Source organism: Trachymyrmex cornetzi, unplaced genomic scaffold (genome assembly GCF_001594075.2).
Source record: "Trachymyrmex cornetzi isolate Tcor2-1 unplaced genomic scaffold, Tcor1.1 scaffold207, whole genome shotgun sequence".
Taxonomy (NCBI): domain Eukaryota; kingdom Metazoa; phylum Arthropoda; class Insecta; order Hymenoptera; family Formicidae; genus Trachymyrmex; species Trachymyrmex cornetzi.
In genome coordinates, this window is record NW_017296713.1 from 90,334 (window position 1) to 107,994 (window position 17,661).

Here is a 17,661-nt window from a genome sequence, read left to right on the forward strand (position 1 = left end):
GAGACACTACCCGTGTCTCCAGATTTTTTGTAAGGACAGTGATGCGAGTTATGTGGGACAGACGAATAGACAGTTGAAGTCTATAATCACTGACCACAGGAACAACATTCGGTGGAATACATATACTCGTTCGGTCATAACTGATCACCGGTTACATAGGCCAGTTACCAGCGCCAAAAATCGAGCTAAAAAGGAAATAATTGCTAACAGGCTGTTTATTGATTCAAATGCTTTATTTAGGCGTAAATAATATAAGTTTCATTTTGCGTCCACGATTTCAGAGCGGAAGATGGATATAATATAAGTTAAAAATGGTACGATTTTTCACTTTTTATGTTATATCTACGAACTATGCAGAAATTAGTAAAAGTCGTTCAATAGTTTTTTTTTTCTCTATTTTCGTACGAATAATTTGAAATCAAGTGGAGCTCTGTGCGACAAATAATTTCGGAGATACAGTTGTCCAAAGTTTCAGTAAAAAAGGTCAAAAATCGCTTGAAAATGCCCATTTTTTTTATATTTTACCTCCGCAAACGTTTTCGACGTCTCGGACGAGGAAAGTACATATAACATTGTTTGAAGTAGACTTTATGACGAAAAAAATGCGAGTATAAAGAGCTCTCTGCGATTAACAGAACCGGAGATATAAAGTTGTGAAGTAGGTTCTAAAAGCGGTTTTTCTTATAGCGTTTTCGATTGGGGTGCACTGGCTGCACTCAGTGTCAAGAGCGTGTTCGATTGGCAGTGCCAATGCGCACTTGGCTAGTGTCACGTGTTCATTTGATCGCACGACACTCGCGTAGTGCGCACTCAGTGCGTACTAAGTGGCACGAGATATTTTGACGGTGCCAGTTCAGTGCACGTTTTATCACAGTTAAGGATATACATAGGGACAAGCAAATCTGCGCAGTTGAATTGAAAACGGGGTCTTGTCCCTACTCTTAATATCTTTTACTGTAGTTTTGTAACATTTTGTTGAACATTGCTTCAAAGTGAACAAAAATGAGTTTCAGCTTTAGCACTGAAAATTTTGGCGTATTCTTTTGAACTTGCACTATTCAGTGCAACCCATGGAACTCGTCCAGTGTTGGTGTGAACTGAGTGCGCACTGGTGCGCACTAACTTTTGCCCAATCGAAAACGCTATTAGATATCCACTTTTTAACTTATAAATTGTACTTTGCTTACACAGAGATTTTTTCTTGTACCAAATAAGTGCTCAACACCTCCTTCTTACATACAATTTTGAAAATACCGCCTCTTTTTATAATGTATGGCACGATCTTCCTGCGCCACCGTTACGCGGCTAACGTTTCGCGCGGGAAATGTAAAATCTCGTTGTAATCCAATGAACATTTTTGTCAAGAGGTTGTTCGAATTGAATATTAGTAGATATAATGAATGAGGATATAATGTTAGATATAATGAAGATAAGATGTTAGATATAATGTTAGATGTTAGATAAGATGTTAGATGTTAGATAAGATGTTAGATGTTAGATAAAATGTTAGATATAATGAGGATATAATGTTAGATATACGAGGGTCGTCTGAAAAGTTTTGAGCCTAACATAGAAACAAATAATTTTTCGGTCAAATTCAATTTTATTTTTCCACATAGTCTCCTTTTAAATCGATACATTTTTTCCAGCGATGCTCCCACCCCTTTAATCCATTCAAATAATGAGCTTGCTTTGCAAAATAGGCGTCTACGGATGTGATGACCTCGTTCGATGAAAATTTCTGTCCTCCGAGCCAAACTTTGAGCCTAGGAAACAGAAAAAAGTCGCTGGGGGCCAGATCTGGTGAATACGGTGGATGGTCAATTAATTCGAACCGCAATTCGTAAATTTTTGCCATAGCGACCGCCGAAGTGTGAGACGGTGCGTTATCTTGATGGAACAGCACTTTCTTCTTTTTCAAATGCGGTCGTTTTTTCTCAATTTCTGCCTTCAGCTTGTCAAGCAATGATGCGTAGTACGTCCCTGTTATTGTTTTACCTTTTTCAAGATAGACGATCAACACAATTCCATGACTGTCCCAAAAAACAGTCGCCATCACCTTTTCCGCCGATAAAACCGTCTTCGCTTTCTTCGGAGCAGGTTCACCCTTCGCAGTCCACTGTTTTGATTATTCTTTCGTTTCAGGAGTGAAGTGGTGGACCCAAGTTTCATCAACCGTTATTAATCGACGCAAACAATCCGACTCGTTTCGCTTAAACCGCTCCAACAGGGCCTTAGAAATGTTCATTCGAATGCATTTTTGATCCAATGTGAGCAAGCGCGGCACCCAACGCGCGGTTAACTTACGCATGCCTAATTCTTTAGTCAATATATGACAAACACGTTCTTTTGATATGCCAACAGCCTCTGCTATCTCCCTAATCTTAATTCGACGGTTGTCCATTATCATTTGATGAATTTCTTCGATGTTATCGGTGGTGGTCGCAGTTGTTGGCCGTCCCGAACGCTCATCATCAGCTAAACTGGTACGACCACGTTTAAATTCAGCTACCCATCTTTTCACGGTGGCAAATGATGGGGCAGAGTCCCCATAAACAGCGTCCAACTCGGCTTTAATTTGCGTAGATGTATTGCCTTTCAAATGCAAGAATTTAATTATAGCACGATATTCAATTTTTTCCATTTTTACAAAATGACGACACACATGATTGTCAAACAAGAACTGAACGTCCAAAGTGGTCACAATTGTCAGATGTCTTTCGTAAGTATCACGATTATAATACCAGAATGGCTTTGACGAGTAACGCCATCTTCATAATAAGGCTCAAAACTTTTCAGACGACCCTTGTAATGTTAGATTAATGTAGATATAATGTTAGTAGATATATTGAATGTTAGTAGATATATATTCCTGTAATTGTTGTTCGTCTTTCGAGCGAAATATTTGCCAATTTGTCAGTAAGTAAATGCAATAATGACAAATATGAAACAGTTGAACCTTTATTTTGTAAAATGAAATTTAAGGAGAGAGGTGTAAGATATATATTTGGTATAAGAAAAATCTCTGTGTAAGCAAAGTGCAATTTATAAGTTAAAAAGTGGATATATAAAAAAACCGCTTTTAGACCCAACTTCACAACTTCATATCTTCGGTTCTGTTAATCGCAGAGAGCTCTTTATACTCGCATTTTTTTTCGTCATAAAGTCTACTTCAATGTTGTATGTACTTTCCTCGTCCGAGACGTCGAAAACATTTGTGGAGGGGGGGGGGGGGGAAAAAAAAAAAAAAAAAAATATAAAAAATAGGCATTTTCAAGCGATTATTCATCTTTTTTACTAAAACTTTGGACAACTGTATCTCCGAAATTATTTACCGCACAGAGTTCCACTTGGTCTCAAATTATTCGTACGAAAATAGAGAAAAAACTATTGAACGACTTTTACTAATTTGCGTAGTTTCGTAGATATAGCATAAAAAATGAAAAATCGTACTATTTTTAGCTTATATTACCATCTTCCGCTCTGAAATCGTGGATGCAAAATGAAACTTATATTATTTACGCCTAAATAAAGTATTTAAATCAATAAACAGCCTGTTGGCAATTATTTGCTTTTTAAATGCTAAAGTGAGTGGCCTAACAAGAGGATCATGAGTTCGATTGGGAGAATGTTGTAATTTTGGATAAAGGACCTCAGTATAGAAAGAGATTGGTTTCAGAAATGTTAATCAGAAGACAGACACACGGTCTTGATTTACAGACAGACATGGAGGGGCTTCGCAAGGCCTACTTTCCGATTATTGACAAGCTGTAAATGTCTTGTTTTGGTTCCAGTCGGTCAGTATCGTTCTATCATTATAATTAAGTCTTTCTATTTTTGATTATTATTTGTCATTCAATTTCCTTTTTGATTAAAAACGATCTAACTTTAAAGTTTAAAATTGTAACTATTTTTAAAGAAGAGTATTCTACGTTTAAAATAAATTTGATACTGACTGGCCGACGAGTCAAGAACTAGTTTTTGACTAAGTAATTTATGCTTAATTGTTTGCGATGATTGATTGCTGTCGTGGTGAGCTTCCTTTCTTTTATTGTGACTTAAATTCTTTAAAGTTGTTTTTTCCATAGTTCATCTCTGATAAAAAATTTTTTGTAATAATTTTTAAACATTCATCTGTGTTTCATTTTAATATTGAGATTCTTTTAGTGAGGTGGAGGAAGCTCATTATGACAAGTTCGTCATCATCTATAGGGGAAACCGGGGCACTATGAGTCACGGGGTACCATGGGTCATCGATTGTTTAACATAATCTAGAATGTTTAAATTAATACCACTGGTACAATACGACTGTTACTTCGTTGTCCATACTTTTAATCTAGGTGGCAGTGATTAAGATTCATTGTATCGAAAAGCATTGATCATTAATGGTTTTCGTGGTGCAATACTAACTTTTTAATTGCATAAAAATGTTTTGATATTGTTTTTATAGTAGAAGATACATGTATGAAGATAAGGTGCAAGTTTTTGCGCATCTTATCTCATTTTACTACGTTACAAGTAATAATCTAACATTTATTTTTTGTTGTTTTCTATTAATATAACTGTATAATTCAATGTCTAATTGGGGTACCATATGTCATACATTAAATATTTATGTTGAAACGGGACAATACAGAAGGTATATGTACTAAAAAGGCAGTTTATTCTTCTAAGCAATTAATTTTATTTTATCGTAATAAATTTTTCATCTTATATTAATGGTTGTATTAATAATTATTTATAGAACATTATATTAAATATACTTCTGGTTTGAGTTTTTATATACGTTTTAAATAATTTTCTCTTTATATTTGACTGTTAAGTGCCCACCGATGTGAACCTGGCGCCCAACTTTATCAAAAATAAAAATTAATACCGTAGGGTGTTTGTACTTCGTTTGTACCCGTTTGTACCTCCCTTACTTTCGTTTGTACCTCAAAGGGTTCGGAGATACAGCGATTTCAAAATTTCGGAAATGCGCCAAGAGGGGAAGTCGGCCATTTTTAAAGATATCGAAATGGGACCAACGTCATTCGAAAGAGAATCGTTTGTACCTGTTTGTACCTCCCTTACTTTCGTTTGTACCTCAAAGGGTTCGGAGATACAGCGATTTCAAAATTTCAGAAATGCGCCAAGAGGGGAAGTCGGCCATTTTTAAAGATATCGAAATGGCGTTCGAAAGAGAATCATTTGTACCCGTTTGTATCTCTCTTATTTTCGTTTGTACTTCAAAGGGCCGACTTCCCCTCTTGGCGCATTTCCGAAATTTTGAAATTGCTGTATCTCAGAATCCTTTGAGGTACAAACGAAAGTAAGGGAGATACAAACGGGTACAAACGATTCTCTTTCGAATGCCGTTGGTGCCATTTCGATATCATTAAAAGTGGCCGACTTCCCCTCTTGGCGCATTTCCACAATTTTGAAATCGCTGTATCTCCGAATCCTTTGAGGTACAAACGAAAGTAAGGGAGGTACAAACGGGTACAAACGATTCTCTTTCGAATGGCATAAATGAAATTAAAAAATATTAAAGTTGGGCGCTGGCCATTTTTTATATTTCATTTTTTTGTTTAACTGTTTGGGGTACAAACGAAAATAAGGGAGGTACAAACGGGTACAAACGAAGTACAAACGCTCTATGGTATTAATTTTTATTTTTGATGAAGTTGGGCGCCAGGCTCACATCGGTTAAAGTGCCCTGTACACTCTTGATATTGTTAATTAAAAATACTTTTCAACTTTCGTCACTGCTATTTCTCGTATAATCCTACTATTTTGTATGTGACTTATGGTCTCTAGAGATGCGCACAAGACGAGACGAGACGAGATTTTTACAATCTCGATCTCGATCTCGCAAATATCTCGGTATGTACATCTCGATCTCGAATTTTCGAGAATCATAATATCTAATCTCGATCTCGAATCGCGTCGAGATCTCGTCGAGATTGGCGGAAAATAGTTTAAAAAATACAAAATTGTTAAAAAATATAAAATTGTTAAAAAATATAAAATTGTTAAAAAATACAAAATTGTTAAAAACTATAAAATTGTTAAAAATTTAACAAAATTTTAAATTTTTAACAATTCTGTATTTTTCAAACTATTTTCCGCTAATCTCAACGAGATCTCGACGAGATTCGAGATCGAAAATTGTTCAAAATTTAACAAAACTTTGTTAAATTTTCAACAATTTTGTCTTTTAGGAGAAACAATACGTACGCTGTTGTGGAATAGACTGTATTTGTGAATATAAATGAATTTTTTGTCTATTGTAATTTTACAGGATTACAGTGACGGTAACATAAAGCCGTAATCACACTAGCGATTGGTGATTGTAATTGACGATTGAGGATTATTTTTCAACCAATCGGAGCAAAGAAATCGGTGACTTTCAGGCTTTGCTCTGATTGGTTGAAAAGTAATCCTCAATCGTCAATCACAATCGCCAATCGCTAGTGTAATTACGGCTTAACGTACATTATAGAGTTTTAGTACTGGCAGTGAATATTGGAACGTAGTCAGACATGCAGAATAGTGATTTTTGGGACTGAAGGCTATACCGCAGATTCCTTTATACCTATTACCTACCTATATCGTGTCTACACATGCGCAAAACAATACATCCGAATTTGTTATTGCTCATAAATCTGTAATCTTTATTCCTCTCCTCACACTGTCTGAACTCTGAATTAGTGCTAATGAATTGAAACGAAACAAATATATGTTTGATTCACTTCAACTTATTGGATCGTGTGCACCAATTCAGACAGTGCATGAATAAAGAGCAGACTTCATTATTTGTAGAGGAGTTAAGTGATCTAGTAATATATATATATATATATACAGGGTGAGTAAAAAGTACCGGGACACTTGAATATCATAGAAAATATAAGTATTACAGAAAAGTGTTTCAGACAAAAGTTGTAGGGTTCAAAAAGATCTATTTACTGATCATAGCCGTTTGACCTTGCGTGGCGTCTTCAAGGTCAGGTCAAGGTTAGATCAATTTTTAAAAATGGGACACCTTATTTCGCAGAGACACCACGCGTTGTTCTCGTCTTGGAAGGCCCTTTGAAACGAGCTCTTTCTCGACCCCACGTGCAATTTAAGATTTTTCCGCCCCCCTTCCCCACCGACGGGATGTTAAAATGGGCGTTTTTGGTATTAAATGATAAATTTTAAAAATATTTCATGAAAAAATATTTTATTATAGTGTTTTGGAAAGCTCTCGAGATGGGCTATAAGAATATGCAATGAAAACTAGGATGTTCCATTTAAAAATATTGACTTGACCTTGAAGAGCCACGCAAGGTCAAACGGATATGATCAGTAAATAGATCTTTTTGAAACCTACAACTTTTGTCTGAAACACTTTTCGGTAATACTTATATTTTCTATGATATTCAGGTGTCCCGGTACTTTTTCCTCACCCTGTATATATATATATACCTAGCTATCGATGGCGGATATTCGGCGTTTTAGAAATAATATCTCGATTATCGCGAAAATTGGGAAATGATCAAGAACTCTTCGAAAACTCAGTTTAGTTCGTTCTAAAGCGTGTATATGTATACACAGAAAAATGTTACATAAATTTTATTTGTTTGCAGTAAATAATAAGTGTATTTTAAAATTATATTATCAAAAAAAAATTCTTTATAAAGATAATCGTTACTCTAAAGAAGAATAAAAATTGCGTCCTCTCTTAGCACTTGATTGATATTTTTCTGCATGCACACTATCGCTCATGGAAGTTCGAACGCCCGCATAAATTTTATCGAATGATCATGTAAAAAATTAAGACATTATAAAACAGCATTTGTATTATTTTTTAAATATATTTTAGATCGCTTATACATATACTAACAATTGCAAAAGCTTTATAAATTAATTTTAATTTTGTATGTCAAAAAGTATCGTTACTTCGTAGAACATTGAGTATAATTAATAAATTTCAAAAATTCGCTCAGAGAATACAAATGCTCATTCTATGGTGTATGTTGCCAGCCTATCCCCATACGTGAGGGATAGACTAGCAAAAGCTTTATAAATTATTTTTAATTTGAAACAACCTGATTTTGTGCGCGGACGTAGCTCGTCGGTTATTACGCGTGGTCAAGATCGCCAAAGAGGTCTGGCGAGGAGGGCGGATGCAAGTTATAACACGGAAGGTTGAGAATGAATAAAACGTGTATTTCTGTTATGTACAATAAGTATATGTGTAATAATGCGTGTGTATGTGTATGAGTGTGCTCGTGTTTGTACGCTCACTGGTAATGTGAGTGTGTGTGTGTGTGCGTGTGTTGGAGTATGCTCGTGTGTGTACGCTCGCTGGTAATGTGCGTGCGCGCGTGCCTGCGTGCGTGCGTCTTTTTATACATGATTGTTGCTCCCGCTCATATTGTTCCGAGATCGTTCGGCGATCTACGCCGGTTTTGCAATACGAGCGGGAGCCCTGACGCTCGGCGCGTTTCGGGCGCGCTCGGTTTCCTTCGGCGGAGCTGCTCGACCTGCGAATTATGCTTGGTGATATAAAAGAATTTCGGGCACACCGCGCCCTCATCGCTCGCAGCGGCATCCGGTGACATGCCGGGTACGATGCACTTTTTAGGAGTGCATCGTTACAAATTCAATATAACAATAGCGAATTTTTGAAATTTACCGATTGTGATATCAATGTTTTACGAAATAAAGGTAAATCATTTTGGCATATTAAATTAAAAATAATTTATAAGACTTTTGCAATTGGTAGTATGTGTACAAGTGATCTAAAATTATTTAACAATAATACAATTGCTGTTTTATAATGTCTTAATATTTAATATGATCATCCGATGAAATTTATGCGGATGTTCGAACTTCCATGAGCGATAGTGTGCATGCAGAAAAATATCAATCAAGTGCTAAGAGAGGACGCAATTTTTATTCTTCTTTAGAGTAACGATTATCTTTATAAAGAATTTTTTTTTGATAATATAATTTTAAAATACACTTATTATTTACTGCAAACAAATAAAATTTATGTAACATTTTTCTGTGTATACATATACACGCTTTAGAACGAACTAAACTGAGTTTTCGAAGAGTTCTTGATCATTTCCCAATTTTCGCGATAATCGAGATATTATTTCTAAAACGCCGAATATCCGCCATCGATAGCTAGGCGCGCGGGGAGTCGCGCGGGGAGTGGGAACTGCCACTAAACGTCTTGACTCGAACGACACGCCTAGCAGGCCATCCCCACTCCCAGCGGCCCACGCGCCGTGCGATCGGTGGGGACGGTAGGTTGTATATTCGGCAGCAGAGTAAGCCGGCCAGACGCGCTTATTCGGCTATCTTTAAACGTTAATATCTCGTTAACTATTAACTACAAAATGGTATAAGAATTTTCGATTTAGTTCGGTCCGTTCTACCTGCTCGTGACAGGCGTCATACCAGGTATATAAATATGAAACCGGAATTTACCAATAGATGGCCATAGCTGTCAATGTAGTTACCGTCAGACCGCGTCATTGACGCCATTTCCTTGTTCTGACATCTGACAAAGATTTTCAACTCACAACAATACAAGTTTCATACAACAGTATAGTTTGTAATAGCGTTGAACATGTCGAATTTTGTGCCTGGAAATTACGATTTGCGGACAGCATTGATTTTCTGTTACCATTTGAAGAAAACTGCTGCAGAATCGCATCGAATGTTTGTCGAAGCTTACGGTGAGCATGCTCTTGGTAAATCACAGTGCTTTGAGTGGTTTAAAAAATTCAAAAGTGGCAATTTTGACGTGAGAAACGAAGAACGTGGAAAACCACCGAAAAAATTTGAAGACAGCGAATTGCAAACGTTGTTGGATAAGGATGACGCTCAAACTCAAGACAACTCGCAGATCAAATGAATGTGACACGAGAAGCCGTCTCCATACGTTTGAAATCCATGGGAAAGATCCAGAAGATGGGAAAATGGGTTCCACATGAACTGAATGAAATACAGCAGGAAAAAACCGAAAAACCACTTGCAAAATGTTGCTCGCCAGGTACAAAAGAAAGTCATTTCTCCATCGAATTGTGACTGGCGATGAAAAGTGGATATATTTTGAGAATCCTAAGCGTAAAAGATCATGGATAACTCCAGGCGAACCATCGACATCGACTGCAAGGCCAAATCGCTATGGACGGAAGACAATGCTCTGTGTTTGGCGGAATGAGAAAGGTGTGATTTATTATGAACTGCTAAAACCTGGCGAAACCGTTAATACTGAAGGCTACCAACAGCAAATAATCAATTTGAATCAAGCTTTGCGTGAAAAACGACCGGAATATCAAAAAAGGCAACACAAAGTGATTTTGCTTCATGATAATGCATCATCACACACAGCAAAACTGGTCAAGGAAACGATTGAGGTGTTTGGTTGGGAAATACTTTCGCATGCGGCTTACTCACCAGACTTGGCTCCGTCCGATTACTACTTATTTGCATCGATGGGACACGCACTTGCTCAGCAGCGTTTCACTTCTTACGAAGATGTACCAAAATGGTTAGATGACTGGTTTGGCTCGAAAGAGCAACAATTCTTTTGGCGTGGCATTCACAAATTCTCAGACAGGTGGGAAAAATGTATAGCTAGCGATGGGCAATACTTCGAATAAAATATTTTTGATCATTTTCATGCAATAAACGTGTATTTTCTATTAAAAAATTCCGGTTTCATATTTACATACCTGGTATATAGAAGACTGTAGCAGTAACACCAGCACCATCCGCACCATATAACTATTATTTTAACATCTCTTAATAAAATAATAAAATATTTTGTCGAAATCTCGGCGAGATCTCGGCGAGAATTTTAAATAATCTCGATCTCGTTATGCTAGATCTCGGTATCGATCTCGAATATTACAAGTGATCTCGATCTCGAATCTCGTCTCGAAATCGAAACGAGATCGAACCGAGATCGATATTTTTCTCGTCTCGTGCGCATCTCTAATGGTATGGGGCACCATGGTTCTTTTCTTAAAAACTTAATAAATATTTACTAAATATACTTATTAAATTTTAAAATATACAATATGCTTTAATATTTTATAAAAAAAAATGATGCAAAAATTTTTATATTTAGATGTATTTTTAAGAGTTTGAATTTTTGTGACTCATAGTGCCCCGGTCTCCCCTATATTATATTTATAATAGTAATTTATATCTTTGAAGAGAGTTAAAAAATAAGTTGAAACATGTAAGCATGTTAATTTAATAACGAATTTTGTGTTAATAACGAATTTGTATATTATTTCGCGCAATGATTACCGCGCCTGACTCCTATTTGTCCTCTTTTCACTTAATTTCTTTTGAACTGTAAGGAGTCCTTGTAAATTAATTATGTTTTGTAATTGTCAAGGTTTAAACTTAAATATTGATTATTAACCATGTTATTGTATAAGATATAACTGGGGTGCCATAATATTACCTTCTTCTCTACTAAAAACACATTTAAAAAATAACATTTTAAACATTTGTTTTATTATAAATTATTTTTTAAAAAACATTATTTAATTTAATCTGATGATTAAAGTGTGTTTTAAACATTTGTTTAAAAAAAATATTTTAAACAAAACGATCCTGTTTAGTGGTACTGTACGTTCCATGTTTGCCATATATCGCTTTGTGAATATATTCTTTACGTACCTACAACTGTGGCGGCTGTCACATAGACATTTTGTTTGTATTATAATTATTATATTAATTTATGATTATTTTGCTATTTTTCATGCAGATTTAATTTTAATCAACATATGTTACAGACAAAAATTAACTGAACTAGATGAGATCACAAAACGTTTGCAGTCACGTCTACATGATGTCACAACTACGGCTTTTGAAGATGAATTTGATAACGATTTTGATATAATTGAACTAAATATTGACAATGAAAATACTAATGATAGAAATGTTCAGATTACATATTATCCACAATCTACAGTTTCTGAATATTTTAATAATGGAATATCACAAATGTCAAAACAATGCGGAATACAAAGTGATCGAAACGTTGTAAATGACGAAAAGCAAATTTCTTCCATTTTAAGCAGCAATTGTAATCTATGTTTTGAATCAGCATCTAATAAAAATAGAGCTATAAGTTCCGAAGTGACTGCTCTCGGGTGTTATTCGAGTTCCAATGCACATTTCAGCCAACATCCTGGCTATTATCACAATCAGTATCAAAATAGCTCAACGTACAATTATTTATCGGACAACAATACGGAATATCCCGTGCGAGGTACCAAAACACATATAAATCACTTGCTTGACAAACTTTCTTTAGATTTGCCGCCTAAGTCATCTTCAGAAACGACCATACCAATAAAAAAAAATATTCTAGAGTTATTCACGAATTTACGGGAACATAAAAATAACTCGCAAGACAAACACAAAAATTATGACATTAATACCTGTACAGTGCTCACTCAAACTAATAATGAACAATATGCTAGCTCGAGCACAGCAAATTTTATTACTTCTAAAACAACTATCGATGAAAACATTTCCGTCGAAATGCCTCGTAACAGTATATCAACAGTAATACGTGAGGAATTAGTCGCGGAAGAAAATAACGATGGTGCAATTTGTGATGAATTAACGACTTACTTGATAACTTCCAACGTACGTCATACGAACCCAGATAACATATTCAATCCGCTTCTATATCAACATTTGGTGCCAGATTTCCAATTTACAGCTACTGTATCACCGGAAGGAAAAGTTGTGGAACAGCTAGATAATCGATACATAAGAAATTTCACAGTGCACGACAGTGATATTGATCTTTTAAAAGAAAACAGTGTATTTCAAAATGATACAGAATTGAAAGATAGAATAACTGTTTTAGAATGTGATAAAAAAAAAGAATTTTTTTGCTTGACACCTTCGGATATGTCAGAAAATATCGATAGTAGTATTGATATGACCGTCATTTATGAATCTAGCGAAAATTATTTAACATCAGATAATAATACAGAATCGACCGTTATTATGTCATTCGACAAGTCATCTATACAACAAACTGAAATTGAAATAAAAAATTATTCCATCGTATCTGAATTATCTGTTACTGGAATATCAAGACAAGCGCCTGAGGGTGGAAATCCTATAGAAGAAGTTAAAACATTACTAGAAGCAAAGCAGCAAAGTTATATTCAAGATATATCAGTAGACAACTAAATATTCTGGAATATTTACGAAATTTTAATAAATTAGATTAGAAAATAAAAAATTATATATAAGTACATTTTTCATAATATAGTGTAGTTATACATTCTTTATAATTCATCAAACTAAATTCTGTGAAACGAATAAGTATTAAGGGGATGCTAAACCGATTACCCAACTCGATCAAGGTCGATAATACAGACTTTTTAATTCCAAATTCGATAATAGTGGTGACATCTTTGATTTAGTTTTTACATTATATTATATAATATATATCTTTCTGTCTTATTCAAACGCATACATCTGTTCTTATCTAACATATGCCAGCACCATCTACCGCAAGACCGCGCAACTACTGCTACACGGAATTTCGGCTCTGTTGACAGTCCCAGTCTTCGCAAAGCACCTGTATACATATATTTTCTATTCGGTGGAAAAATTTCTTTCCTAGATTTTCAATCTTAGTTCTACAAACTCGGTATCGTTCGTTTCAATAATGTGACCTCAGCTTATTTTCAAGATATGGACTCTAAAACTCTTATATCAAGCAAATATATATCTGAGGTGACAGCTGTACGAGCCAAAAGTAAGTGAATTTTTAACGAATTTTAAACTTTTTTTTTTATTTTCTCATGAAATTCAGTGCAGCTGAGATCCTGTTTGTGCTTACTTTAATTTATGTAATAATACTTTTGCAATTCGTACATTCAATACGGAGATTTTTCACTGAATGGAAATGTGGTAAAACAGGAGGCTTTAGCATCGCCTTAAGGGGATTTTAAAGTCGTCTATTACTGACTAAATCGTAATTTTTGTATAACAATTATTTTTTTCTTTTTTTATAGAATTGAAAATCCTTTTCCAGGATTAAAATGTACACATTAATACGTGTCTGTGAGATAAAATTTATGCCGAGACAACAAAAAATTTTTGTTAAGATTTCAATTTCGAAATTTTTTGTCGTTCTCAGAATAAATTTCACCTCACAGACACGTGTATACTTTAATACTGGAAAAAGATTTTCGAATCTGTAAAAGAAGAAAAAAGTAATTGTTATACAAAAAAGACGTCTTATAAGTTAGCGGAACAAAGTGAGCGGAATCGATTCAAACCAACATTTTTATTTGTTGCTCATTTGTTGCTAAAAAGTTGCCAAAGAAAAAAATTTGTTGCTCTGTCGGTTTATGTAAAAAATGATGTTTCGCTAAAGGAAGATTAAGTTAGCGGAACAATATACCTATAACAAAGACAACCTACGCAAAATTAACGTAGGAATTTGTTTGTTGCTAATATGTGCTAATTTGTTGCTCACAAAATATCATTATTTTGAATATATTATATAGTAAAAAAGTGCAAATAACAACGAGAAGCCTCAACGTGCTGGCGGAACAAGAGTAAACTATTAGTAAAAGATTTGTTGCTCGCTTAAATTTGGTACTGGGATGTCGTCTGAATTTGTTGCTCTCGAAATATGCAATTTACAAATTTGTTGCTTGCAAAATAAGTATAAATAATCACGAAAAACCTCAGCGTACTAGCGGAACAAGAGTAAAGTACCAGTAAAAAATTTGTTGCTCGCTTAAATTTGGTACTGGGATGTCGTCTGAAATTGTTGCTCTCGAAATATGCAATTTACGAATTTGTTGCTTGCAAAATAAGTATAAATAATTACGAAAAACTTTATATGTCAATTATTATTATTATTATTATGTATATATATATAGTATACACAAATAGTAAGGCACCGGCAATACTGCTGCTACTACGCCCACTAGTAAACTATTCAATTAAAGAAATACAGAGGTACAGAAATACATAATTGATTACCGCACAACATACAATATTTATATAATTAATGCAAAAAAAAAAAAATAATTTCTAATGTGTAAATATGTGAACAGTACATGGAGAAATACAGAGTGCAAAATACAGCGAAATTTACAAGAGAAATAATACGAGAGAAATAATAGTCTTACAAAGTCGATATGAATTTTGCAGCGGCTGAACGAAACGAATGAATGAAGCGAGGGGGATGAACGGATAAAAGAGGGTAACACATTATAGAATTTAGTGGCAGTATAAGAAAAAGCAGCCTTAAATTTGGATGTACGATCCAAAACCTCAGTGTACTGGCGAAATAAGAGTAAAGTACCAGTAAAAGATTTGTTGCTCGCTTAAATTTGGTACTAGAATGTCGTCGGAATTTGTTGCTTGCAAAATAAGTTTAAATAATCACGAAAAACTTCAGTGTACTGGCGGAAAAAGAGTAAATTTTTTACTGGTACTTTACTCATGTTCCGCTAGTACGCTGAGGTTTTTCGTGATTATGTAAACTTATTTTGCAAGCAACAAATTCGTAAATTGCATATTTCGAGAGCAACAAATTCAGACGACATTCTAGTACCAAATTTAAGCGAGCAACAAATCTTTTACTGGTACTTTACTCTTGTTTCGCCAGTACGCTGAGGTTTTTCGTGATTATTTATACTTATTTTACAAGCAACAAATTTGTAAATTGCATATTTCTAGAGCAACAAATTCAGACAACATCCCTATACCAAATTTAAGCGAGCAATAAATCTTCTACTGGTACTTTACTCTTGTTCCGCTAGTACGCTGAGGTTTTTCGTGATTATTTATACTCATTTTGCAAGCAACAATTTCGTAAATTGCATATTTCGAGAGCAACAAATTCAGACGACATTCCAGTATCAAATTTAAGCGAGCAACAAATCTTTTACTAATAGTTTACTCTTGTTCCGCCAGCACGTTAAGGTTTCTCGTTGTTATTTACACTTTTTTACTATGTAATATATTCAAAATAATGATATTTTGTGAGCAACAAATTAGCAACAAATTAGCAACAAATTCCTACGTTAATTTTGTATAGGTTGGCTTTGTTATAGGTATATTGTTCCGCTAACTTAATGTTCTTTTAGCGAAACATCATTTTTTAAATAAACCGACAGAGCAACAAATTTTTTTCTTTGGCAACTTTTTAGCAACAAATGAGCAACAAAGAAAAATGTTGGTTAGAATCGATTCCGCTCACTTTGTTCCGTTAACTTATAAGACATATAAAAAAGACGACTTCAATTTTGGAAAATCTTTTTTGTTAAGTCTTTGATTATAATTTCGCAATTGTATCTCAGCATTGTTTGTGCATGTCATACGCTTCTGGGAAAGGTATCATTTGGTACATACGACCTATAGAATGTCTGCACTAAGGGAATTATAACCTGAGGTGACACAGCTGTAAGAGCTGTAATAAAGTGAATTTTTAATTTTTTCCCCAATTTTTTTGTCAAATTTAGTGTGGCCGGTATTTTTTTCGTGTGTACCTTTATTGTGTAAAAGGATTTGGTGATTTATAAAGTTAATTCGGAGAAATTGGCAATCTGCAATTATCGGTAATTCCTGTTGGTTTAGGATCCCCTTAAGGGGGAAGAGTCATGCAAACAGGCGTTTTTTTACGAATTTATTTATAAAAAATGAAAAGGTTTATTAAATTTTGGTAAAGAACATCGTAATATTAACAATAAACGCTATAAGAAAAAATTGTTTTTGTGTCATAAAAATTCAAAATGGCGGCGCTACAGCTGCTCGAAGTTGATTCCTTTTTTTTGCGCGGTGCAGGCTACAGGTCGTTTTAATTATCCGAAATAAAAATTTTTTCGTTAAAATATGATTTTGCGCAGATCTTGAACCTAAATTAAAAAAAAAGTCGCAAATTAAAAATTCAGGACACTTTTAAAAAAAATTGATTAATTTTTTTACGAACAATTTGTTATAAACAATATTTATTATTGATTTTTTAATGATATTTTAGGTTCAAGATATGGTCAATAAGTTAAAGAATATCTGTGTGAAATTTAAAGTCGATCGGTCAATTAATTTTTGAGCTAGGTTGCACCGCGCGCGAAAAAAATGTCTCGAGAAAAACGCGTTTAAAGTTTTTGATAGGAAAAAGTAGTACTCGAGTAATGATTAAGTATACCGCTATATAAGCTTAATCTGCAATGCCAGGGCCATATAATATGCCTTTCTGCTCTGCGAAATCATCCATTTGAGCCGTAAATAGCTAGCTTATTTAGTCAAGAGGCTGAAAGGTAAAGCGTTCCCGCTCGTATACATGCGATCGGTGCCATTCGGAGTGCGTCACTTTGATAACTCCATGGGGACTTTTAGGGCTCCAATTTGGGTTTACAACATCAACAATACATTCTTCAAATGTTAAATGAATTTTATAAGCAATAAAAAAAAGTGTCAAAAAATTCGATTCTACATGACCCTTCCCCCTTAAGGAGGTTGTAAGGCAAATGCAATATGTTAAGAACTACTTGAAAAAATTACAGACTATTCTAAATTTCATTTAATAATAATACAAAAAAATAGAAACAATTGACCATCTGGATCAAAAGTTATTTAAATAAATAGTAATATTTTTTAAATTTGTAC

The 17,661-nt window shown here is 34.5% G+C and overlaps 1 protein-coding gene across 1 annotated transcript in view; it reads left to right on the forward strand.

Annotated features, from left to right (window-relative positions):
• LOC108759829 (uncharacterized) overlaps positions 1 to 13,319 on the forward strand; it is a 63,304-nt gene extending 49,985 nt beyond the window's left edge. Inside the window, exon 14 of the mRNA XM_018505477.1 lies at positions 11,796 to 13,319. Within this exon, the coding sequence (XP_018360979.1) occupies positions 11,796 to 13,215 (1,420 nt within the window). The 3' untranslated portion in view covers positions 13,216 to 13,319. The remainder of the gene's footprint in view (positions 1 to 11,795) is intronic.
• The last annotated feature ends 4,342 nt before the right edge of the window (positions 13,320 to 17,661 follow it).